The sequence below is a fragment of the Marmota flaviventris genome, chromosome 16, assembly GCF_047511675.1.
Source record: "Marmota flaviventris isolate mMarFla1 chromosome 16, mMarFla1.hap1, whole genome shotgun sequence".
NCBI classification, from domain to species: Eukaryota; Metazoa; Chordata; class Mammalia; order Rodentia; family Sciuridae; genus Marmota; species Marmota flaviventris.
Window position 1 is genome coordinate 46549711 of NC_092513.1, and position 25135 is coordinate 46574845.

The following is a 25135-nucleotide window of genomic DNA, read 5'->3' on the forward strand; positions in this document are numbered from 1 at the left end:
CGATATTACCAAAAGTTCTCTATAGGTTTAATGCAATGCCAATCAAAATCCCAACGGCATTTCTTGTAGAAATGGATAAAGCAATCATGAAATTCATATGGAAAAATAAAAGACCCAGAATAGCAAAAGCAATTCTAAGCAGGAAGTGCGAATCAGGCGGTATAGCGATACCAGACTTAAAACTATATTACAGAGCAATAGTAACAAAAACAGCATGGTACTGGTACCAAAACAGGAGGGTGGACCAATGGTACAGAATAGTGGACACAGAGACTAATCCACAAAGCTACAACTATCTTATATTTGATAAAGGAGCTAAAAGCATGCAATGGAGGAAGGATAGCATCTTCAACAAATGGTGCTGGGAAAACTGGAAATCCATATGCAACAAAATGAAACTGAATCCCCTCCTCTCGCCATGCACAAAAGTTAACTCAAAGTGGATCAAGGCGCTAGATATCAAATCAGAGACTCTGCGTCTGATAGAAGAAAAAGTTGGCGCCGATCTACATATTGTAGGGTCGGGCTCCAAATTCCTTAATAGGACACCCATAGCACAAAAGTTGATAACAAGAATCAACAAATGGGACTTACTTAAACTGAAAAGTTTTCTCTCAGCAAGAGAAACAATAAAAGAGGTAAATAGGGAGCCTACATCATGGGAACAAATTTTTACTCCTCACACTTCAGATAGAGCCCTAATATCCAGAGTATGCAAAGAACTCAAAAAATTAAACAATAAGAAAACAAATAACCCAATCAACAAATGGGCCAAAGACCTGAACAGACACTTCTCAGAGGAGGACATACAATCAATCAACAAGTACATGAAAAAATGCTCACCATCTCTAGCAGTCAGAGAAATGCAAATCAAAACCACCCTAAGATACCATCTCACTCCAGTAAGATTGGCAGCCATTATGAAGTCAAACAACAACAAGTGCTGGAGAGGATGTGGGGAAAAGGGTACTCTTGTACATTGCTGGTGGGACTGCAAACTGGTGCGGCCAATCTGGAAAGCAGTATGGAGATTCCTGGGAAAGCTGGGAATGGAACCACCATTTGACCCAGCTATTGCCCTTCTTGGACTATTCCCTGAAAACCTTAAAAGAGCGTACTACAGGGATACTGCTACATCGATGTTCATAGCAGCACAATTCACAATTGCTAGACTGTGGAACCAACCCAGATGCCCTTCAATAGATGAATGGATAAAAAAAAATGTGGCATTTATACACCATGGAGTATTACGCAGCACTAAAAAATGACAAAATCATAGAATTTGCAGGGAAATGGATGGCACTAGAGCAGATTATGCTTAGTGAAGCTAGCCAATCCCTAAAAAACAAATACCAAATGTCTTCTTTGATATAATGAGAGCAACTAAGAACAGAGCAGGGAGGAAGAGCAGGAAGAAAAGATTAACATTAAACAGATACATGAGGTGGGATGGAAAGGGAGAGAAAAGGGAAATTGCATAGTAATGGAGGGAGTCCCTCATTATTATACAAAATTACATATAAGAGGTTGTGAGGGGAATCGGAAAATAAACAAGGAGAGAAATGAATTACAGTGGATGGGGTAGAGAGAGAAGATGGGAGGGGGGGGGATAGTAGAGGATAGGAAAGGTAGCAGAATACAACAGTTACTAATAGGGCATTATGTAAAAATGTGGATGTGTAACCGATGTGATTCTGCAATCTGTATTTGGGGTAAAATTGGGAGTTCATAACCAACTTGAATCTAATGTATGAAATATGATATGTCAATAGCTTTATAATGTTTTGAACAACCAATAAAAAAAAAAAAAGAAATAGGAGGTGAGAGTCTCTTCCTTTCCTGTTTCCCACCCTGTTCACTTTCTCTTGGGAACAAGTGGGAACAGATGTAGATGTGTAGAAGTGAAGTGCTGCTTATGTTAGATGGTAAAGGATTATAACTACATTTTGAATAAAATCTTGTTGAGGGAACTGGATATTTTTGGACCTTGATCATTTATTTGCCATTTTGCTGAAATCTGCTAGATAAATTTAGGTATTAAAATGTATGTATTTTTTAACTAGAGCGAATCATTTAGTTGACCTTCATTTTTAATATTTGAAAAGTGAAAAAGTTAAGACTAAAGAGAGTGGGCAGAGATGGAAGACTTTGATCTGGCAGTATTGTTTTTGGAATCTACAAATATAACAGTGCTGATAGATCTTTTCATTCAAAGGAAGAATCATTTTGGATGTTGTCCTCAAATCTAGATAAGTGAATTGTTTAAATCATCAGAGGGAGGAAGAACCATATTTTATTTTTTTTAAGTTGCTTTAAGCCATAGTACAAATATTTCCTCTTCTGGAAATAACTGTTTAGATTATAGGAATATTTGCCAAATATTTTTCAGTTTCCTAAAAATTGTAATTCTATATTTAATTTTTTTTAGTTTATGTCTCTGCTTATTATTGCTTACCATTAACAGCTCTAATAATTATAATCTCAATGCTATAAACAGTAAGGTACCTAAGGACTGGAACTATTCCCAAGATCATAAAGATGTAACCCTGCTTTGTGCTATGAATTGAGCATTCAATAAAATTGTATTTTAAGTGGTATCCAGCTCTCTTATTTAGAGTGGTGTACCTACTGTGCAGCTCTTAAGACCTCAGGGCCACAAAGGGCCCTGGAGTCAGAACAGAGACTGAAATGCTTCATCCTTGTTCATGAGGAGGAGAATGGGAATGTCAGGCAGTGAGAGGGTTAGATCCTGTGCAGTGAGGGAAGCAGGAGCCATTGTGAGAGTTCTACAGCTTCTAGGACCCAGGACCTGCACACAAAAGGTTTGACCTGGAAGAGGTATAGGGAGTTCACCCTGTCCAGTGCTTTTCCAACTGTGGGACTAGCTCCTGGGTTTGGGCCTCGAGGGTCCATGGGGAGGGGAGAAGAAAGTCAAAGCAGTGAGACTTCTGATCCACACCCAACATCACCAGCATGTTTCTGCTTCCTAAAATATCTTTTTTATATTTGATAAACATATTTTACTGCTAAATTTAAAAGTTAGAAGACCACTATGTTGATCACTGTTAAATTAAACCATTAAATGATAGTAGAAACCTCTTATAACAGGAAACCAAGGAAGAAGGATCTTCTGAGAAAGCATAAGATATAGCTCAGGTGGTAGAGTGCTTGCCTCACATTCACAAGGCCCTGGGTTCAATCCCTAGAAACACACACACACACACACACGCACACACACGCACACATGCACATTGCTACAGTAGATCTCAACATTTTTGGCTCCTATATACAGTGCCCTATTGGCTCCTAATCCAACCAGATTAAGGACTAAATGACCTGAACTACTAATACAAGATAGGTGAAACTCTTCCTACCAAGTCTAGTACATACTGTTTTGTAGAGATTAGGTTACATGGAGCTTTGAGGGTTTTAGTCATCTGCAGAAGTCTTGAATCACATGCAAGGAATGGATGGTCCTTTGAAAGATGAAAAATCAAACCAGACTTTACACTGTCTGGTTTTTTTTTATTTTTTTTAGTATAGTAAGTTGAAGATGTGGAATTGAAGCCAAAATATGGAATTGAACAATTAAAATTAAAGTAGTTATATTTATTACTGGACAACTTGTTTTTTTTTGATAGACCTACTGCTAGGGAAGTATATCTTTTCTTTGATGTGGTAGACATTTTTAACATTAGAATGGCTCACATTATTTTGTTAAACCATCTTCAAGCTTTTTATTTCATGATTAATGTTGAGAAATACTATTTTTTTAAAAAAATATGTGTGATTTCTGAATTGATTAACATGCTTCATAATCTAGAATCCTGATTGAGCTGAATTTGCTTGGTAGTTCTTAATCTGTTTTCATTAACTTAGCTGTTGTGAGAAAAAGCCCCATGGGAAGAACAAAATTAGTTTAGTAATTTTGCTCATTCATCCATGAGTATATAACATGACTGTTTTCGTTTCTGTTGTTTCAGTAGATATGAATCAAAAACAAATAACATTGTCTGAGTAAGTCTGTCTCTTGTCACTCTGAAATCTGTTGTCTATCTGTTTTCTTCTAGGTGAGGAATTTTAAATTGGAACAGGAGCAAGAAAAAAACAAAATTTTGTCAGAAGCACTGGAAACTCTAGCCACTGAACATCATGAATTAGAGCAGTCTCTGGTGGAAGGGTCTCCGCCTCTCAGCATCCTTAGTGAGGACGAGTTCTATGATGCACTGTCAGGTAACTGGAATCCTTCCATCTCTGTTGGGGGTGATTTATAGTCCACCATCTAAATGTCGTGTTAGCATGTTGTTACTTGGAGTTTCCCAGAATAAACACATGGATATATATTAGTATAGTTCTCCAAACTGCAATTTTTTGTGTGTGTCGTGTAAATAAGGAAGGCTTGGTATAAAATTTATTACTGAGTCTGCCTAGTATATGCTATACTAGGATTGGAGTGCTATTAAAATGGGACATATTTGACTTATTCCTTTGTTCAGTGACCATTTATTTAATACCTCCTGCTGCCAGGTGCTATCACATGTTCTAAGAAAGATGGACAGTTTCAAAGAGGTCGAAGAGTGAAGGATACAGATGAGTAACACTTGGTTACAGTTCAGTATGCTTAGTGCTGAAGTAGAGGTGAGTCCTTGATATAGCTGGAGCAGGCAAAAGGAAATGCTTCACTTTGACTCGGAAACACATGCATAGCCTGCCTGCAGTGAGTATGGACTTCAAGTCCTCTAGCGCTGACTAGCTTTGTCACCTGGGGCAAGCTTCATGACCTCTCTGGTTCTGAATTTCTATACACTTAAAATGGAGCAATTGTAATATCTATTTTAGTACTTTAAGGATTAAATGAGTTCATATGTGTAAATAGTGCTTAGAATAGTGCCTGGTAGTACTGGCACTAAAAACTTAGAGCTATAGGTGGAGAGAGGAAGACAACCTAGAAGAGGAAGTACCAAGGACATTTAAACTTGTGGGAATTGATTTTAGAAGTTCTGAGACATATGTGGGTGGGGAGAAGAAGCAAATATAGAGGGAAATAGTTGGAGATCAGTGAAATAGAGAAAAATTATTTTATAGAAGGAAATTAAATTCTTGTATAACAAGTGAATATACATAAATATGGGTTTCATAAAACTTGTCTGTGAAATCAGAAAACCTTTGTGTATGTGAAGTGAAGGATCAAATTCATAATAGGAAATGAAAGAGAGGAACCATGGTGAGAGAGAGAGTGGAAATAAGAACTAAAGAAGATTAGGCTCAGGAAGGTAAAGAAGGGTATGAGAATATAGGACAAGGAAAGGGGGTTGGTACTGTGTAGACTTAATAGAGGAGAGATCATTATATAAAACAGAAGCAAATGGCAGCACCATTGGCAGAGGTATGGCAGAATTAAAATAAGAAGAAAACATAATGTTAATAGCCAAATTTCATAATAGAGAAAGATGATGGTGGTGGTGGTGGTGTCAGTTAAATATGAAACAGTGACTCCTACTAGGAAGGCAAAGAAAGATTGACAAAGTAGGTCTACATGACTGGGAGGCTGGAAGGTAGCCGACACTGAAGACTGCTGAAATTTATTATACATAACACTGTGTCACATCTGTTGGTGTTATGTCATGTACTCCTTATGTAAGGGCCCCCAAAAGGAAGTCATTCAGAAGTTTATGGGATTAAATGCATTGAGGTCTGAATATAAAAGATCTCAGGTTCTTCCACTGCTTATCTTTGTTATTCTTAAAAACAACTTAATGTTATTTTATTTAAAAACCCCCATGTTTAAGGTACTTTTCTAGTATGCATGAGATCCTGGGTCCCATCCCCGGTACTACAAACAAAACAAAGCATATTATTTTTTATAAATAATTAATTATAATAATACCAAGCCCAGTGACATTCTCCCTAACTGATCACACACTCTGCGTCAGAAGTTCTTGTTAATATCCTGATATGTTCTCTTCTAGACCTTTGCTAAGCATTCACTTGTGTGTGTGTGTGTGTGTGTGTGTATGTATATATATATATATATATATTTTTTTTTTTTTTCTTTTGTGTGTGTGTACATAAGCCTTTTTTTTTTTTTAAAAAAAGATGTACGTGGAAGTAGCTGTTTAATTGCTCTGGATCAGCTTTTTCAACTTGTTTTAGAAGTCTTTCCCATCTTTATTATAGCTCTAGCATGTTCTTTTAAAGGCTTTGTAAGGCCATACCTCTTTGTAAAGGCTTCAGTGTCATTGTACCACAGTTTCCTTAACCATTCTTTTTTTGATAGACATTTTGTAGCTACTATTACTTTTCTTCTTCGTAGTAATATTTTAACATTTTTCTCCACAATTATCTCCTCTGGGAAGAAGAGATAAAAAGAACTGCAGTCTTTAAGTCAGGACTGACAAGTCATTTCCATATCAAGAGCCAATTCACATTGTTTAGTGCCATTTGCTACTTCATGGATTGCTGTGTTGAGAAAGCTTCTGATGTGGAGTCCAAGTGCCTAGACTAATCTGCACATTCTACCACAGCCATAGGAAATGTCCTAAGGTCCCCTGAATGACCACCTGTGTTTTGTTTTATTTGTCTAAACTTATGTGGCCTTCCTTGTTTACCACTAAAAATATTGGGAATCATTTGGGATATTATAGAAAGTGAATTAAACTGAAGGGTTAGATGCCTTCAGTTAAAATTCTTTACCTACTGTTGACCTAGCCACATAATTCATTGAGATCATAATGGCCATCATTTGGGAATGGCTTTGTCTTCTCACCACAGTATTTAGACATTGACCTCTGTTCCCACTTCCTCCTTCATTTCTATTAAAGAAGAAGAAATGTTACCCTGTAACTAAGGTCATTCCTTCCTCATTCCTTCTGATACTACTTCCTTGTGCCTTCCCAAACAGACTTGTTCAGTTATTGCTTCATTTACTTAGACTTTCCATATCATATAACTTTAAATACTATCTGGTATGGTTTGAATTGGGAATGTCTCCCAAAAGCTCATGTGTTGAAGGCTGGTCCCCAATTCAGCAATGTCCAGAGGTGGGACTTTTGGGAGATGATTGGATCATGAGGGCTCTGACCTCATCAGTGGATTAATCTACTGAAGTACTAATAATTTATGGCATTATTGGTAGAACCTGTAAGAGGTGGGGCCTAGTTAGAGGAAGTAGGTACTTGGGCACATACCCTAGAAGAGTATATCTTATCCTTGGCCCCCTCCTCTCTCTGCTTCCATGCTTTCATGAGCTGAGCAGGTTCCTCCCCCATGCCTTTCCACCATGATGTTCTGTTCCTTCTCCTTCCCTTTTAGTAGCACCCTTGTGGTAACTTTGAGTTCAAACAAATAATCCAGGATAATCTTCCCCATCTTAAGATTTCATTTAATCAAATATGCAAAGTCCTTTTTACCATGTAAGATAACATACTCACAATTTCTGGAATAAGGGCCTGGATATCTTTGAGATAACCATTATCTTGACTACCACAACCCTGATCTCTTGGTAGATACCTATACTGAGCTGTCAGCTTCATATATGAAAGATGAATTCTTAATCTTCCTCTCAGATCCTGTTTTTTCTGGGATTGGCCTCATTTAAGTGACTCCTCTTTCATTTCCTGCAGGCAGAAACTGGGGGTCGATTCATGATATTTGTGTGCCGATTCAGGAAAATACAGTCCAAGGCCTGTCCATTCTACCTTACTATCATCCCTTGAATTTATCTTTGTTCTATTAATGTAGGGCAATGGTTAAAGTCTAGGTCTTGGGGCTGGAGGCAGTTGATGAATCATAGTTCTACCCATTCTTATACCCTTTGAAAAGTTAATTCAATTTTCTATGCATCATTTTTCATCATCAAATGTGTCATAGGATTATTATAAGTAATAAATATTTGTAGTGTACTTAAAATAGTGCTTAGTACACTCAGGGGTTGACATATGTGAGCTCTCTTTGTTACCTGAGGTATGGCTAGGTTTTTTTTTAAAATTTCTTTAATTAATTTTTTAATTTATATATGACAGTGGAATGCATTACAATTCATATTACATATATAGAGGACAATTTTTCATATCTCTGGCTGTATACAAAGTATATTCACACCAATTTGTGTCTTCATACATGTACTTTGGATAATAATGATCATCACATTCCACCATCATTAATAACTCTATGCCCCCTCCCTTCCTCTCCCACCCCTCTGCCCTATCTAGAGCTTATCTATTCCTCCCATTCTCCCCCTCCCTACACCACTATGAATCAGCCTCCTTATATCAGAGAAAACATTTGGCATTTTGCTTTTGGGGATTGGCTAACTTCACTTAGCATGAACTGATCTTGGCTTCCAGCTTTGCCCCATTGAACTTCATTCTGTACAGTCATCCACAACTACCCTTTTGTAGATGATACATTGTCGCTTTCCCCACCTACAGTCTTTCTCATGGCACCATGAATAAGATCCAGCCACCCCAGCAGGCTGCCTACAAGGCTCTTACCATGATCCAAACCCTGCCTGTCTGTTCATATCCATCTGTCCTCTTATTCCCCCACTCACACAGTCCACCCTAGTCTTTAGCTAGGCCTCAAAAGCAGCCATGGCACTAGTCAATTGGATATATAGCTAAATGAGAGCAAGCAAAAGTAATCAAAGCTATATCTCATTGGAAAGTTAATTTTAATTCCTGTAATCACAATAATGGATTAAATCAAGCCTGTCCTCATTGAGAATATATGAAAAAGTACTTAAAGATACTTCTCTTAAAATATTTGAAACTTGGGGGCTGGGGCTCAGTGGTAGAGTGGCTGCCTTGCATGTGTGAGGAACTGGGTTCAATCCCCAGTATCACATAAAAATAAATAAAGATATGGTGTCCATCTACAACTAAAAAAATTCTTAAAATCTTTTCACTAAATGTTCAATCTTCTTTTAAAAAGTTGCCAACTTGTGTCACTTTCTTTAAAAGGATAATTTTATTTACCTAGATTGAAAGTCCATGTGATTTCCTGTTTTCTTTTATCATGTTCCTTTAAGCTTTTTTCAGACAAGCAGGATCAATGGAAATCTACTAATATGGTGGGTAAGACAGACCTTGATGCCAAGCCAACAGTGTAATATAATGATTTTCCAGCCCTTTGGGATCTCTTGAGAAAATCATTTTTTCACTGTGCTCAGTGACTAAAGATTTCATAAAATTCCATGAAGCAAACAGATTGCTTTCTCACAATTTGCATTTCATTGTGTAAAACATTTAAAAGGAGATACATTTAACAAAGCATCATATTTTGTCTTCATTTTTTTTGTGTGAGTGTGTGTGTGTGTGTAAGGAATGAAATAGTTATGTCAAGCAAAATTTCAAATATAACTAAATGAACACTTTCTTGGAAAAGAGCTAAATGTTCATGCATATTGAAACAAAAGGATTTAACAAGAAACAAATGCTAACTAGAGTTTTCTGTAAAAAAACTTCATTTTGCCAGCAAATAAAGACACTTTATGGAAGAAAAAAAGTGATCCTATTCACATATTTCTACCTAATTAGTTTCATTTTTTTTTACTATCCTCATCTCTACCAAAGCTCTCAAATATCTTTCAAATATATCCTTTCCTAGATAGTCATCCTTCACTCCTCCAAATAGAGTTCATTCCTTTCTTTATTCCTTTAGTTTATATCTCTTTAATAGCCTTATGTTGTGTTGTACTTGTCTCTTTGGGATGGGAAGGATCATCTTCCACTCTCTAAAAGCTTGGCCAATGAATATAGGTTGTTGAATTAATGTCATTGATATTTCTGTCCTCCTTGAAAATGTTTGGTAATCAATACAGATACAAGGTTATCAGTGGTACTTGCTGATTTTATGCATCAGTGGGGTAGGTGTGGATGAGTGGCAAAGGAGGAAGAAAGGATGAGATGATATCAAAGATTAAACTTGCTCAAGGAACTTGCAATCAAATTGGATCTATGAGACCTCATAGAGGGGTAAAGAAAAACTAAGGGAGAAAACTAAAGGTTCATGACTGTACAAGTCTCTGGTAATCATCTAAGGAATTATCTTTTAAATATTTATTACCAGTTAAATGATTTTATGACAATTATTTTTAAGTACTGATACTAGTCTGAGATAGCAGTTTTGTGGAAAATTCCTACCCTGTGAATATTATAAGTTCAAAATGTTTTTCTTCCTGTGTGCCCAATTTCCATTTTAGAAACATGTTGAGATCAGTTGCTCAAGAAAAGCTTTCTTGCTAGGTTTTCTTCTTAATGCTATTTTGGTTGAAATATGCATGAATAATGCATAAAATCCAATAGTGTAGACTGGCAATACCAATAGATGGTTATGACATGAGGCTGAAGCCAGCTTTAGCATTTTTCAACAGTTATAAGGGCATACCTTTTAAATCATGTCTTTCTAAATCAAAACTTTCAAAGTGGGAGGTGGCAATGTAAGAACTTTGGTTGTGTGTGGAGGACAGTGACATGGGAACAGTTTTGAACTATGTTAGAATTTAATCCAATAAATGCAACAGGTAATAGCTGATAAAAAAGTAATAACAGCTACAGTGGCAGTTTACATATAGAATATACAGGATTTGATGAAGGTCGTAAGTTTTATTGGTAAGAACTCAAAAGTCCATAAAGACCATTTAGTAAGACTTTGTTCATACAGTCCTTTATGTTCTATCCCCATGCCCAATATTCTCTCCTGTAGTTGTTTTTAAAATAGCTGTATATTTGTATCTGTGACTTTCCCAAGTCTTTTTTCTATACTCTGGACTATCTAGTAATTTGTATTTCCCCTGTTGCTTAGCAGAAAACAGGTTAATTGGTTGATGTATAACATTGAGTACCAGAGAATATGACTTTACTATGTAGCATGTGGTACAATATATGTAGCATGTGGTACAATATTCAGAACAGGTCTCAAGAGCGGTGGAAGGGGCTCTTCATCTAGTTTGTTTATAGTATTGAAAACTGATCTAGCAGCTTACTCATACTGGTGTGTGTGTGTGTGTGTGTGTGTGTGTGTAGAGGTACACACTAGTAAATGAATGTAATTTATCCTTTAAGTTTTGGGTTGACTTTCTGGTTCATTATCACTTTAAAAAATGTTTTATTGACTAATGCTTCTATTAATGTTCATTATAAAACCATGTATATTTGGTATTGTCCTAATGCTATTAAGAAGGTCTCATTAATTGAAAATACTTTTTGAGTGCAGACTATGTGCCAGATGGTTTGTTAGGCCCAGGGATACTAAGATAATTAGATCAAGTCTCTGAAGTCAGTGAGTTTGTGGGCAAGCTAGGAGGAGAGACAGGCATGGAAGATAATCATGTATAATGTGATGAGGTATCTGGTCCTGCAGTCCACTATAGTTCCTCCCAAGATCAGATCCAGAATCTCAGTAACTACATCCCCTCTGTAATCCCAATTTTATTCATCCCACAATCTAACTACTATCTTCTGTCTTTTGACCCTCTGTCTCTAAAACCCTGACCTGACATTTCTTTGGCCTCACCAACACGTGTACTCCATGTTTTCACTGTTAGTCTTGTGTCCTCCCCTTCCTCCTTGCCTGGATTAGATTTCATGGAGTGATCACTTTCATGCCTGACTCTCCCTACATTGAACTCACCAAGCAGAACTCCAGCCTCTTCTTCCCCTTCCATGCCAATTCCCAAGTAACTAGCTGAGACTGGAGTCAAGTATAAGCCCCTGCTGATATCTCCTTCAGCTCCATGGTTGTTAATGTCTGCTGAATCTGTTTTGCTGCCCAGCAATCCATTTATGTTTTTCTAGTTAGTTCGTTCTACACACTTGCTTCATACTTCTGCTCTCTTCTAAAATTTCTAATACCTTCTCCTCCTCTCAGCTCCACTCGAGGACATTGTTTATGTCACTGAGAAATTTTTCTTTACCACTGCCAAAGCCTCACATGCAAGTACATCCCTGTATTCTGCCTCTGTACTTTATAGTGAAGAATACTTTGTCCCTAACTGAAACCAACTCCTCTATTTGTGCCCCTCTCACTCACAGAGGGACATTATGGGGTTCCTTTTCTCCCCAGGAACCAATCTGTCCTTGTCCCCAGCAGTATATTTATAAAAACAACCCTACCATCAACTTGACGCCACGTCACTTTCCCCTCCTGTCATTCTTCTTGAACACCCTCTGTGTTTGTTCTTGCTGTGGCACTGCAGTTTCTCTCACCTGGGCCTTCAGTGTTCTATGTTGCCTATTGATGTGGTCCTTTCTCAGTACTCTTCTTGTGCTTAGGCTATGATCATTGAACCTCTTCTCTCTTCTTTCTATACTGACTCTCTAGATCTTTTGTACTCAAAGTATGGTCTCTGGAATAGTAACATAGACATCACCTGGAGCCTTGGAAATGCAGAATCTCAGGCACCAACACACACCTTGCAGATAAGAATCTGCATGTTTACAGATCCCTAGGTAATTCCTGAACACATCAAAGCCTTTGCAGCATTGCTTTGGATGACTTCATCTTATCCCATGCTTTTAAATATAGTCTATATTCTGGTAACTCCCAACAATTTTGTATCCCCATTCTCATTCTTCTCCCTGCATTCAGACTCATATCTAAATATCTATGTATTCATTTAAGTGTCTGATTGGATCTCCCAAATGTCCTAAAATGCCTGCAAGAGAACTCGTGATTCTGCTCACAAACCTGCCCCTTGCACAGTCTTCACATCTTCATAAATAGAAGTTCTGTCTTTCCACTTCTTTGGCCAAAGCTGAGAACCTTTGGACTATCCATCATAGACTCTTACTTATTTTTCTCTCATATTAAATCCAACAATTCTTATCAGATCTGCCTTCAAAAGAGAGCAGAATCTGGTCATATCTCAGAATTCCACTGCTCTCACACATAGGCTGAGGCCCCATCACCTCTCACCTGGGTTATCACAGCAACTGTCCAAACAGACTAGCCTCCAGGTTTGCATCTTATTTCTCGAAGTATTGGGAGCATAACATTCATGGAGATCCTTTCCAAGCATGGATCTGTATTGATCCTCTGCACAGAACCCTTTGATGGCTTTGCTTTTCAGCCAGAATAAAAGCTGCAGTCCCAGGTCACCTGACCCTCTCTTACCTTCCTGAGACCTGTGTGACCTCTCAGTCATGCTCCACCATCCCACTGACCTCAGTGCTAGTTTTCAAACTTGCCAAGCATGCCCTTTTCCTCAGGATTTTGCTTTTCATTATTTCCTCTGACTGAAACTTTGTTTTCCCAGATATTTATCTGCAGGACTTACTCACCCATTTTCTTCATTTCCTACTTAGAACTTTACCCTGTTAGAGGAAGAGCAGGAAGAAAAGATTGACATTAAACAGATACATGAGGTGGGATGGAAAGGGAGAGAAAAGGGAAATTGCATGGTAATGGAGGGAGACCCTCATTGTTATACAAAATTACATATAAGAGGTTGTGAGGGGAATGGGAAAATAAACAAGGAGAGATATGAATTACAGTGGATGGGGTAGAGAGAGAAGATGGGAGGGGAGGGAGGGGGGATGGTAGAGGATAGGAAAGGTAGCAGATTACAACAGTTACTAATAGGGCATTATGTAAAAATGTGGATGTGTAACCGATGTGATTCTGCAATCTGTATTTGGGGTAAAATTGGGAGTTCATAACCAACTTGAATCTAATGTATGAAATATGATATGTCAAGAGCTTTATAATGTTTTGAACAACCAATAAAAAAAAAATTAAAAAAAAAAAAAGAAATGTCCAGAATAGGCAAATCTATTGAGAAATAAAAAGCAGATTTAGTGGTCATGTGGGCCTAGCAAGGTAGGAGTGGGGAGGCTATAAGTTTACAGGGAGTACTTATGGGTATAAAGCTCCTTTTGGAGGTGAGGAACGTATGTTCTAAAATTGGATTGTGGCAATGGCTAAACAACTCCATGAAAATACCAAAAGCCATTGAATTGTATACTCAAAATGAATAAAGTATATTGTCTATGAAAAAAAAAAAGAACTTTACCCTGTTATTTTCTATCCCTTCCCCCACCCCACTTTACCCCCCTCAAATTGTACCTTTTAGAAAATATGCTTTGATTGATCTCTCACAACTAGAATGTAAGCTTCTCAATAAAGAGGGGAGGGGGGAGTCTTGTTTAGTTCATCAGTATATTTCTATCCCCTAGAATAGGGCTAGACAAAGAGGTGCTTGATAAAAATTTATTGGACAAGTAAGTGATATGTACCATCAAATGTACATAAGATGTGTGATAGCAATTCAGAGGAGAGGCAGCTAAATGAGAAAGTTGGAAAAAGCTTCACAAAAGATACTGCATCTAAGGAGTGTTTTGAAGGGTCAGTAAGAGTTCATCAGACAGATGAGGGCAAAACTATGCTCTGTGGAGAAACAATACACACTCAAAGATACAGCAAAACAGTTTCCAAAGCCATGAGGTGTCATGGTGGAAGCAGGGGTGAATGTTTTGAATGCTGAGGGGCAGTGAGAGGATATAAAGCCAAGATGGTGTTTGGGAACAGCTTTTGATGAGTCTTGTTATAAGATTTTGCTGGAGAACTTGAATTTTAGCGTATTAAGTTGTGGGGAGCAAACAGATAAGTAAGTAGAATAATATCAGATTGGTGTTTTAGGACATTTCATTCTTTTAGTAAGTAACCATTGTGGAATCTTATAATGTGCTTACATTATACTAAGAACTGGGAAATGAAAGAAAAGAAGGTATGTTCTTTAATTAACAGTTTGAATTCTAGTAGAATATTTTAGAAGTGAAGATTGATTTGAGGTCCTAGTATCCTGGGAGAGTCGACAAGAGCTTGAGTAAAGCAGTGTTAGTGAGCATGGAAAGTTTCTCTTCTCTCCCTTTTTTTGTTTCAGTGGCCATGTTCCTTCTGAGCTCTGCTGGGAGTTGGAGGCTTCCTCTAGAAAGCCCGGCTTTCTTTGTTGACTTAATCAAATTCCCCCTTAGAGCATGTAGCACTGCCTATAGTTCACATTTTGTACTTGTTTGTATGATTGTTTGATTTTTGTCAGTCCTGCCCCTCAATAACAGTAAATTTCACCAGGAACTTTGTGTCCTTAGCAGCTAGCATGTATGCTGGTATATATTGGGTGGTCGACTGAATAAAATTCTGAGATATATTTTTCAAGGCTAAATTGAATGAAACAGGACCAATTAGTTGTGGAGGATAAGCTATCCTTTAGTATTTCCTATTCTTAGTCATTTCTTAAAATTCCGTATTCTGTATTCTGAAAATTTCCACATGGCCCAAAGCATCTCAAACTGTGTGATGGAAACTGGATGTGTTATCCTGTTCTGTCTCCTTCTGTAGTACCTGTCTTGATTAATGACATTGTCATCTAATTGCTGCAAAAAACTACAAATATGGACGTCATTTTTTGTTCACTTCCTCATCCCCCTTCCTCAAATCTAAATGTGTAATCTTCTCTTGTTCTCCATTCCTCTCCTAGTACTCACTGCCCATACCCCAGTCCAGCCTCCCCTTCTTTTTGACCCCACAGACTAACAGTGCTTTCCTGGCTATTCTCCCTGTTCCCAGACTTGATCCCTCCCACATTATAGAAAGTAAGTTGAGAAACAATCCTCCTGACATAGATCCATGTCCTAGTCCCTGAAATTTGTAAAATATTGCCTTATTTGCAAAAAGAGACCTTAACAGATGTGATTAAGAATTTTGAGATGAGATCATTATGGATTATGCAGGTCGGACCTAAATGCCATCATAAATATTTGTATAAGAGAAGCAGAGAGCAATTAGAGGAGAGGTCACATGCAGATGGCAGCAGAAATTAGTGATGTGGCCACAAGCCCAGGAATACTGACAGCCACCAAGCTGGGAAAGGCATGGAAGAGAGATTCTCCCTTTGATCCCCAGAGAGGGTATGGTCCTCTCAAAACTTTGATTTTGACTCAGTAAAACTGATGTTGGACTTCTGGTTTCCAGAATTTTTAACACTAAATTTGTGCTTTAAGCCACCGAATTTGTGTGGTGATCATTATGGTAGCTTAATGTATCATTATGGAAAATGATACATTAAGGTCATGTGTAAAGTCTAAACCAGGGCTTAATCATGCTCAGAACACACCTACTGACTTCCCATTACCTACAGGTTAAGTCCAGACTCTGATCTGTTCAGTTTAACAGCCAGCTTCTCAGGGCTATATCTTCTCCCTCTGGCCACCTTCCTCTAGCTGTGTCTGGTAATGGTGGCCACATACTTTGTTCTGTCAGGCCCTGGGGCTTTCTGCTTTTCCTCTAACACCAAGTGTTCTCTCTTCCTACCTGGATGTCGCCTCTGTCCTTCCCATTACAACTCACATGTCATATCTTCATGGAAATAGATTGTAGTTCCCCTAAGAGTGGTTTCTTCCCTTATTCTCACAAACATTTGTTTAAATACACACTTACATGTGTATTTTCCACTGGAGTGGACATCGAGTATGTGGAGAGTACAAGCCATATCTTGTTAACCTTTCTAAATTAGCTCAGCAACCAGCCCTTTACCTAGCCACGTGGTAGGTACTTTATAAATGTTCCTTTGTTAAATTGAAGTCTCATGAAAATACTTTGGTTTTTAACTATGGATTATTCTATAACTGATTTTTAGTTCTAGAATTATTTTCTTTGTAGAGTAAATGCATATGTGACCTTTCTGAAAATAATTTTGAGAAAGGTTGTCAGCAAGACAGATTGGGAAGCTCTGGATTTGGTAATCCAAAATAGATGCATATAATATTTTTTTATGAGCTGGGGGTGTGTAGCTTAGTGGCAGAGCACCTGCCTAGCATGTGTGAGGCCCTGAGTTACATCCCCAGAACTGAAGAAGAAGAAGAAGAAGAAAGATTTCTAGTACCCCAATAATGTGGATTGTATGATTCACCTTCAATTACAACAGTAGTAGGTTTGTTTAGGGACAAGCCAATACCCTTAAGAAACTCTGTCACAAGCAACACTATACCATTTGGTTAATTTTGACCCTAGACATCAATCAGAGATGGTATGCTAGAATATCTCCAGCCCTTGTTGCATGCTGCCAAGGTTCTGTTTCACATTTTTATCACTTCCTTAGTAAAGTATAGCAGTCTCTTGGCAGCCTCCTCTGTACTCCTGATTTTCAGTTTATAATGTATTTTAAATGTGATAGGCTTTCTTTATTTTCTTTATGATCCTCATTGCTGTATTATTTTTGAGTTTATGCAATGATACCTGAAGGCTAAATAAAAAATTGGCACTGATATTTTAAGCCATACCTTGGATTACTTTGAACATTTTTAGAACATGCCTGCTGCACGGGAAGCCATAAACAATAAAGGTATTAGAGCCTGTGCATTTCCTGCCCATTTCCTGTTACTCTAAGTAACAGGAGGAAGGGCAATTTGGACATTGTCCATAGCTCTTCCATGCTTTGCTCCTTTGTACTGTTTGTTCTCAGGCTAGCTTTCAAAGGTCCTATTTTTTAAAAAGTGCTTATCATGATAACTTCTAAGAATTGGAGGCATGTTTATATTGTGAACTTTCTCACCTTGTCTCCAGCCTTTTAATGGTAGGAAAATTAACAAATCAGCACCTGGAAAGTTCCTTTACTCAGAAACAGAGGGTAGAGGTAAGAATCCTCTTAAACCCAGAATAAAGGTAGAGTCCTAGAAACCTAGTCATAGCCGTTGGTTTCCAGGATATTTTGATGAGGAAGGGGACCAGGTTCAATCTGAAATGGTTTAAGCTAGTTCTAAGTTCCTGATAGGACCAGAATTTTAAAGGTCAGAGCCACTAAAGACTTGTCACATTAAAACTAACTTTGGGTTTTTTTGTTTGTTTTGTTTTTAAGCCATTCTATTAATATTCCTGTTTTAATTGAAATTAAATTCCTGTTTTAATGAAATTAAGCTAGCACATGGGAAGAATTCTGTCTACCTTAAATGCTTCTCTGTAAACTTGTGCACTTATCTTATAAAGTAGTCTTTTTGCAGTGTCATTTTGCTATTTTTTGTCTACAAAGTATACAATGATTACTCTAAGTCCCCCAAATAATTTTGGTACTAGGTGGGTTTGGTACACACCAAGTTTTCCATTTCCCATCATGGGCTGTACAGATTTTTCTAATTGCCCACCAAAAGTTTAGTAAATAGTGTTTGACTGTTTCATAAATCCCTTATCCTGTTTTCCAGGGGTCACTGAAGTATTTTGAAATTTTTAAGTGGCTTTGCTTTATTATCTGTACATAAGGGGAAAATTCAGTGGAAAATAAGAATAATTAAAGGCTAGTTAGCATTGTCTGAAATCTAACTACATATTGTTAAAATAATTTGCTGCTGCATTTAAAAACAGAAAAATTTGGTTTTCCTTCTATATGGTTATTTTTGTAATTGGCATTAAGGTGAGAACTAACAGGACCAGAATGTGATCCATCCATCCAACGTGATAGATCTTGGACTTGGATTGATAGATTTTTATTTGCTTGTTTGGAGGTGTTTTTGTTGTCGTGTTATATAATATTTTATATACATATAAAAAACATAAAATTTACCATTGTAATCATTTTTAAGTGTACAGTCCAGTAACGTTCATTACATTCATGTTCTACAACCATTATCACCCATCTGTTAGCTTTTCTTCACTGTTACAAATACCTGGATAATCAACTTATAAAGAGAAATGCTTTATTTTGGCTCACAGTTTTGGAGGAAAGACCTTCCCACTCCTTGAAGTTTTCACACCACTTGATAATGCAAGCTGAGTACTAAGCCTTTAACTTATGGGCCTTTGGGTGACATTTAAGATCCAAATTATAGCACTATCCATCTCCAGGACTATTTCATTATTTCAAACTGAAACTCCTTACCCATTAAACATTAATTCTCCATTCCACCCCCCATTTTTAAATATATATATTTAGTTGTAGATGGACAAAATACCTTTATTTTTATTTTTATGTGGTGCTGAGGGTCGAACCCAGTGCCTTCCCCACGTGAGGTGAGCACGCTACCACTGAGCTGCAACCGCAGCCTAAGTATCGTAGCTTAGACTACTTCTATAAGAATACAGCAGCTAGCACATGGGAAGCATAAAACACACTCTTTTCTGATAGATTTTGCTTCACACTAAGCCATTACTATATTGCCCAGTAACAACTGATAGTCTATATAAGGCCTGATCTATTTGATACTTTATGTGTGGGCAAAATTGGGGCTGGGTTTGTGGCTTAGAGGTAGAGCACTTGCCTAGCATTCATGAGGTACTGGGTTCGATCCTCAGCACCACATTAAAAAAATAATAATAATTGAAGAACCCAGCCGGGTGTGGGGTGGCTCATGCGTGTAATCCCAGAGGCTCTGGAGGCTGAGACAGGAGGATCGCAAGTTCAAAGCCAGCCTCAGCAACAGCGAGGCACTAAGCAGTTCAGTGAGACACCCTGTCTCTAAATAAGATACAAAATATGGCTGGGGATGTGACTCAGTGGCTGAGTGGCCCTGAGTTCAATCCCTGGTATGCACCCCCCCCAAAAAAAAAATTGAAGAACCCACAGCTGTAATCCTAGCATCTTGGGAGGTCCAGTCAGGAGGAGGTCAAGTTCAAGACCAATCTCAACAATTTAGCAAGACCCTATCTCAAAAAAATAAAGACTAATGGGAATGTAGCTTACTGGTACAATCTGGGTTTAATCTCCTATTAAAAAAAAAAAAAGAAAAAATTGAATTATTGCCCCAGAGACACTGAAACCTATCACTGATTTACTTGACCAGGAGGCTTGAAAAGCTAATCTTTGGATAAGCTTTGACCTTCATCAGTAAAACTCAATGGTCATTGTAGCCTATTTATATTTAGCTAAACATGTTTGAATTTAAATCTTAAGAATTGTTGGTCTTTATGTGAAATGATGTCATACTGGAAATAAGCTTCATGTGACTAGTGCTAAGAAGTTATAATCTATTAAGAATGATTTCCTATTGCCAAAAACATAAGTTCAGTTTATTTTACACTGCATACATCAGACATTCCTGCTTGTAGAACTAGAAATGACTGAACTTTTGTTATTAAGGAACTAGGTTTTGTTTCACAGTACTATAGATCATACAATTCATTGTGTTGCATTCTTTCACCTTTGAACCTTGAAAGTTGAGTGGACTTACCTCTAGCAATTATAGCCTGTCATGGCACATGGTGTTAACTGTCTCATTCCTAGCTTCATTTTATTCCTCTTTGTCCCACTATCTGCCATTGATTTTTATTTATCCTACATGGTCAACTTCATGACTGACTCACAGCCTTCACCCTGCCACTCCCATTCTCCATCTTCATCTACCATCTTCCCTGAGTCCCTCATTTTTCTCTGGGACATGCTGTTCTCCTTGCCTGGAACGGTTCCTGTGTCATATCTGTCCTCTGCCTCTGCTCTTACTCCTTACACTCTTTTCTCCACTCCAAAGTGATGCCCCTTTGTGGCACTCTGTCTGCTTTTAGACTTGTGTTGTTATTATACCTAGAAAAATATACTGAATTCAGTGGTTTCCCCAGTCTACCTCTGCTGGACCACAGGTGGGAACTGTTCCTCATCCTTTGACTCTCACATGCCCTGCACATGATACAAGGAAGGGAGGAGTGAATTCAGTAGTCTCAGATCTGGTAGATGAGTCAAAATTAGAATTGCAAATTACCATTGGACTTTGCAATGTGAACTTAATAAGAGAAGGAGTTTGAGGGTCATGTAAAGAAGAATAAGGGTAAGGGAGAGGGCAGAGATGAAAGGAATAGAAGAGAGGTAGATAAGGTGAGGGGACAGAAGGAGTGGATCAGGTATTGCTAACCACAGAGGACAAGGATCTTTAATGCCATGTGATTATATATCCTTGGGGCTAAGCACAATGTTCCCATAGTGTGTATTCCTACAGTAACTGATACAGATAAAGGTAGTAGATTTCCAGCTTATATATTTCACCACATAGAAATCTTGTTTTGGGAAAAAACTTTTTTTACTTCATAAAAATCTATTATTGCCTCTTGTTTAGTGTTTACTGTATATCTACTTTGAAAAAAAACCTTTTTAAGTAGGCAAGTCTTATCCTTTTAAATTGCAAACTCAATATCCTGTGCATAATAATGTTTGATAAATGCTTAAAGTTTTTTGATTTTTTGATATCTAAATTATAAGCTAAGAATGCATCTTAAATAATACCAATGCAGACAGTTATTTTGACTCTAAATTATTAATTTTTTATGTGAAACACATTTTAAAATTTAGGTATGAAAACCCACCTTGACCCACCATTCCAAGACTGCCGTTGCCATCTTTGATTCTGGCTTTGCCTGTTGCTCCCCCAGAGAAGCAATCTAGCCTCTGTTGAGTACCCTCCCCCCCCCCCTTTTTTAATTTAACATTTACTATTGTGCCATATCCCTTAGTAGCCTTTGCTTTCACATCTCTGCTGACTCCAAAATATGGTCAGACTGCCAGTCTATCTCATGTACCCTCTGTCCAGGCAGGACAGAGTGGATGGAAAGATATTTCACCTTGCTATTGAGAAGGGTGCATGATTTAAAACTTATGAAGTGCTTACTTGTGGAATTTATTTAGTATTTTTTACGGTAGTTGATCTTGGGTAACTGAAGCCATGGGTAGAGGGGGTCTGCCATATATTTCTTCATTATGAGATGTGTGAGATAACAAAGCTATGGTTTTAGAAATTTTTTTAAATGCCTTTATTTTATTTATTATTTTTATGTGGTGCTGAGGATTGAACCAAGTGCCGCACTTGTACCAGGTAATAAGAGAGTGCTCTACCACTGAGCCACAAACCCAGCTAGAAATTTTATTAAATTTTTATTTGTAGCAAATGAAAAGGACTTTCCCAATGTTGAAAGTCTTTCTGTAAGTCATTTCATCGTTCAGAGTGTCTTGGTCAGAGCTCAAGGTATACTGTCTGTTCTAACCTGCAGCTCTGCAGCCCCTACAGTTCTTCTGAATCAACCTAGTAGAGTAATGATAAAGCTCAAGATTTTGGCTGAATTATAGAGTGCAGTTGGTGGGGAAGAAAGCCCTAAAATATTTTGTTTTCTGAAGAGTTAAGTTATAACATAATCTTAGTGATTGCTGATGAATGTGTTTGAGGAAGTTTGCACAAATGTGTTTCCAAGTCTTTCCCGTAGGTGAGGACAGGCGATTTGATAGTCACAATGGGAAGTTGAAGGTTATCTTGGTCTTTCACTTTAATAAAAATTCAAGCACCATTTAAAGTTTTATAGAGATTAAATAATGTGTTTTGAGCTGAAATAAAGTGTTGAACAAGTAGTCAGAAAACCTGGGTTCAATCCTGGTGCACCCACTCATAAGCCACAAGGCTTTTCACTTGTTGATCACCCCCATTCCCCTGCCTTCCCTTCACCAGAGTATCTTGGAGTTGCTCAGATGGAGAATGTGCAAGTGCCTGAAAGCCATCATGGGCTGGACAAAAATGAGTTGTCTTGTTATTTTCAAACAGGCAGATGGCTCCAATCTGAATACATAATCAATTGGGAACATGGCATTCCATCCTAAGAATGCCTGCCTGATAATTAATATATGGATACTTCGGGCTTTAGTTCATGAGGATTTAGATAACATCACATTGAAAAAGTATTTTTAAATGTATTTTAAAATTACCTTTACTTTTATGTCTATAGCGTTGGATGTAATTTAAACTTCTCATAAGTATAGCTACTACAGCTTTTTAATTATACATGAGTTTTAAAAATAGATTTTTTTTTTTTTTAGTAAATCATGCCTAAGATGCTTTGAGAGGGAAGATAATAGAAATGTGGAGTGGGAGAAACCACTAAATATGATTTCTTTAAAAATCAGGTAATCTTTGGAAATCTCTTTTGGTTTATGATAGGCTTAATTATAAGTTTATGTAAGTGTCCATCTGTTTCACAAATCCACTTGAACATTATTGGGTGCATGTTCTCTAAAATCCCGAGGAGGTAGTTAACGGATGGATTGTTGAAGGACAAAGTAGGCTGCTTAAGTTTCAAAGCCCGATGCATTAAGGGAGATATCCATTGTTACAGAAGCCTTGCACCAAAGTTCACTTCATTCACGATGAACCTGCTCTGCCACAGATTCCGAGTCCGAGCAGTCCCTGAGTCAATTGGAAGCAGTGACAGCACGCTCCTTTGAAGAGGAAGAAGGTCACTTGAACAGTAGAAAACACAGAATGTCTGAAGGAAAAGACTGTGGTGGAGGAGATGCTCTCTCCAATGGCATCAAAAAGCACAGGTAGGATGGCCTTTAAACAGCTCACACTGCTGTTGTGTTCATATGGGGTAAATTGGAATTCATAAAGAAATGTATTTGTACTACTCTAGCACTTTAATGAAAGGAATTAATGTAGGTACTTATTCCTTTGTCCCTTTAAGATAATGTCATTTATAAGCATAGAAACAAAACACAGAATTTGCTTTTAGCAACCATGTTTTCAGGAGAATGTGTAAATCCTTCAGTTGGTGATTCAGAAAGTTACTCAGAACTACCTATTGAAATCGATGCTGTGTTCCCTTTTTCATCATACATCTTTTATGACTCTGCCTCCCAATGCTATTTTAGTTTCTAGTCATTTGATCTTCTTGTTGGTTTTATTACGAATGAATGGTAATATTGCCAGCCCGTTGACACAATTTAGTTAAATTTAAACAAAGACAGTTATTGAGTCCCAGGATTTGCTGAACTTATCTATTTTATACTACCTAATGACATGAGTATGTTTTTTTTTTTTCCCTTGATGGGTTAGTGCTAGAGGATTGTCCCAAATGAATGAAATGTAACAGATATCACAGTTATCTGGTTTCAGCACAGGTTTACAGATACAGTGGCTTATGTGAATGCTGGTATAACATACAATAATAACATACAAAATTATCAGTGATGAGTATATCTTTTATCTTTGTCAAAAGATAAGGATTAGTTTAGGATTATTAACAGTTAATTTCTACAAAATAGTCTTGTTTTTTTTCCTTGTTTGTAGATTGTGTAACACCATGGTTCTGATCACACCTGGTCTCAAGTATTGTTCTGGGAAAAATGTATACCTCACTTCTCGGATTTATGTGTTCCTCTTATTAGCAAAAAATGTCTTAGTTTGTTCTTATTTTTAGAAGACCAGTGAGTTTTACAAACTAAAAATAATTAAAAGAAGATTTTGTTGTTGTTGTTATGATGTTAGAAATGGTCCTCCTCTAAATGTACTTATTAATGACTGTCCTTTGATGGAGTTTACCATTGCAAATGATATGGCTCACAGTGAGTGTCTCTCTAATTCTCACTACAGTTACCATCAGTTTCTTTGGAGCCTAAATCTAAATTGTGTTCAGGACATTAAATATCTAACAGTAAATCTGGCAGTTTTACCAATAAAAGAGAATACAACCTTTAACTGTTTATCACATACCTGTGATAAACCTACCTGCCATCTAGTGAGAATACAAGTGAAATCTCTGGAAAACTCAAAGAAGCATACAAAATCATTCTGATATAATTATTAAAATATCAGAATGAGTACAGTGTTTAGAATACACAGCTGACATATGTTGTGGCTGAGGGGATTTCTCTAAAAGTTTTTAGGGTCAGATACTCTTTTGTATGTGTGCTATAATCATAGTGATAGCAATTTTGCATTTCACCTAATTATATCATATTCATATATTCTGTGCTCTTAGTCAAACCTAGAATGGTACAAATGTGAAATTGTTGAAAAACATGAAATCAGGACAAGTCATTCAGAAAGACAAGAACTGTAACTAAGTAGTGACCTAATCAGAAACGTCAGCAGCCTAATGTATAAGAAAAAACATCACAATTTCCTATTTTTAAAAAGTAGCTTTTAAGGAGAATTTTAAATGCCTGTGGTTTTTTTCCCATTCTTTCTCTATAGTCAAGTTAAGCAGTATATGCCACATATAATTTAAAAGTTTAATTTTAGAATAGGAAAAAGTTGTAGTATTCAAGGCTATCAAATCCCTTTTGCCCGAACCCTAAACTACATTAGGAATCTGTGTTTCTAGTAAGCAGTTACTGTATTGGTATTAATAATAACTTGCATTGATAGTAATCGTGGTGGTGTTTTAGAAAAGAAGGCCCATG

General features: G+C 37.3%; 1 protein-coding gene across 5 annotated transcripts in view; it reads left to right on the forward strand.

The window, feature by feature from the left end:
- The window catches only part of Osbpl1a (oxysterol binding protein like 1A), a 226335-nt gene that overhangs the window by 131924 nt on the left and 69276 nt on the right, over positions 1-25135 (forward strand). For all 5 annotated transcript variants that reach the window (XM_071602837.1, XM_071602836.1, XM_027935653.3 and 2 more), the window contains 2 exons: positions 4071-4233; positions 23119-23275. In XM_071602837.1, coding sequence (XP_071458938.1) covers positions 4071-4233; positions 23119-23275 — 320 coding nt within the window. The remainder of the gene's footprint in view (positions 1-4070; positions 4234-23118; positions 23276-25135) is intronic.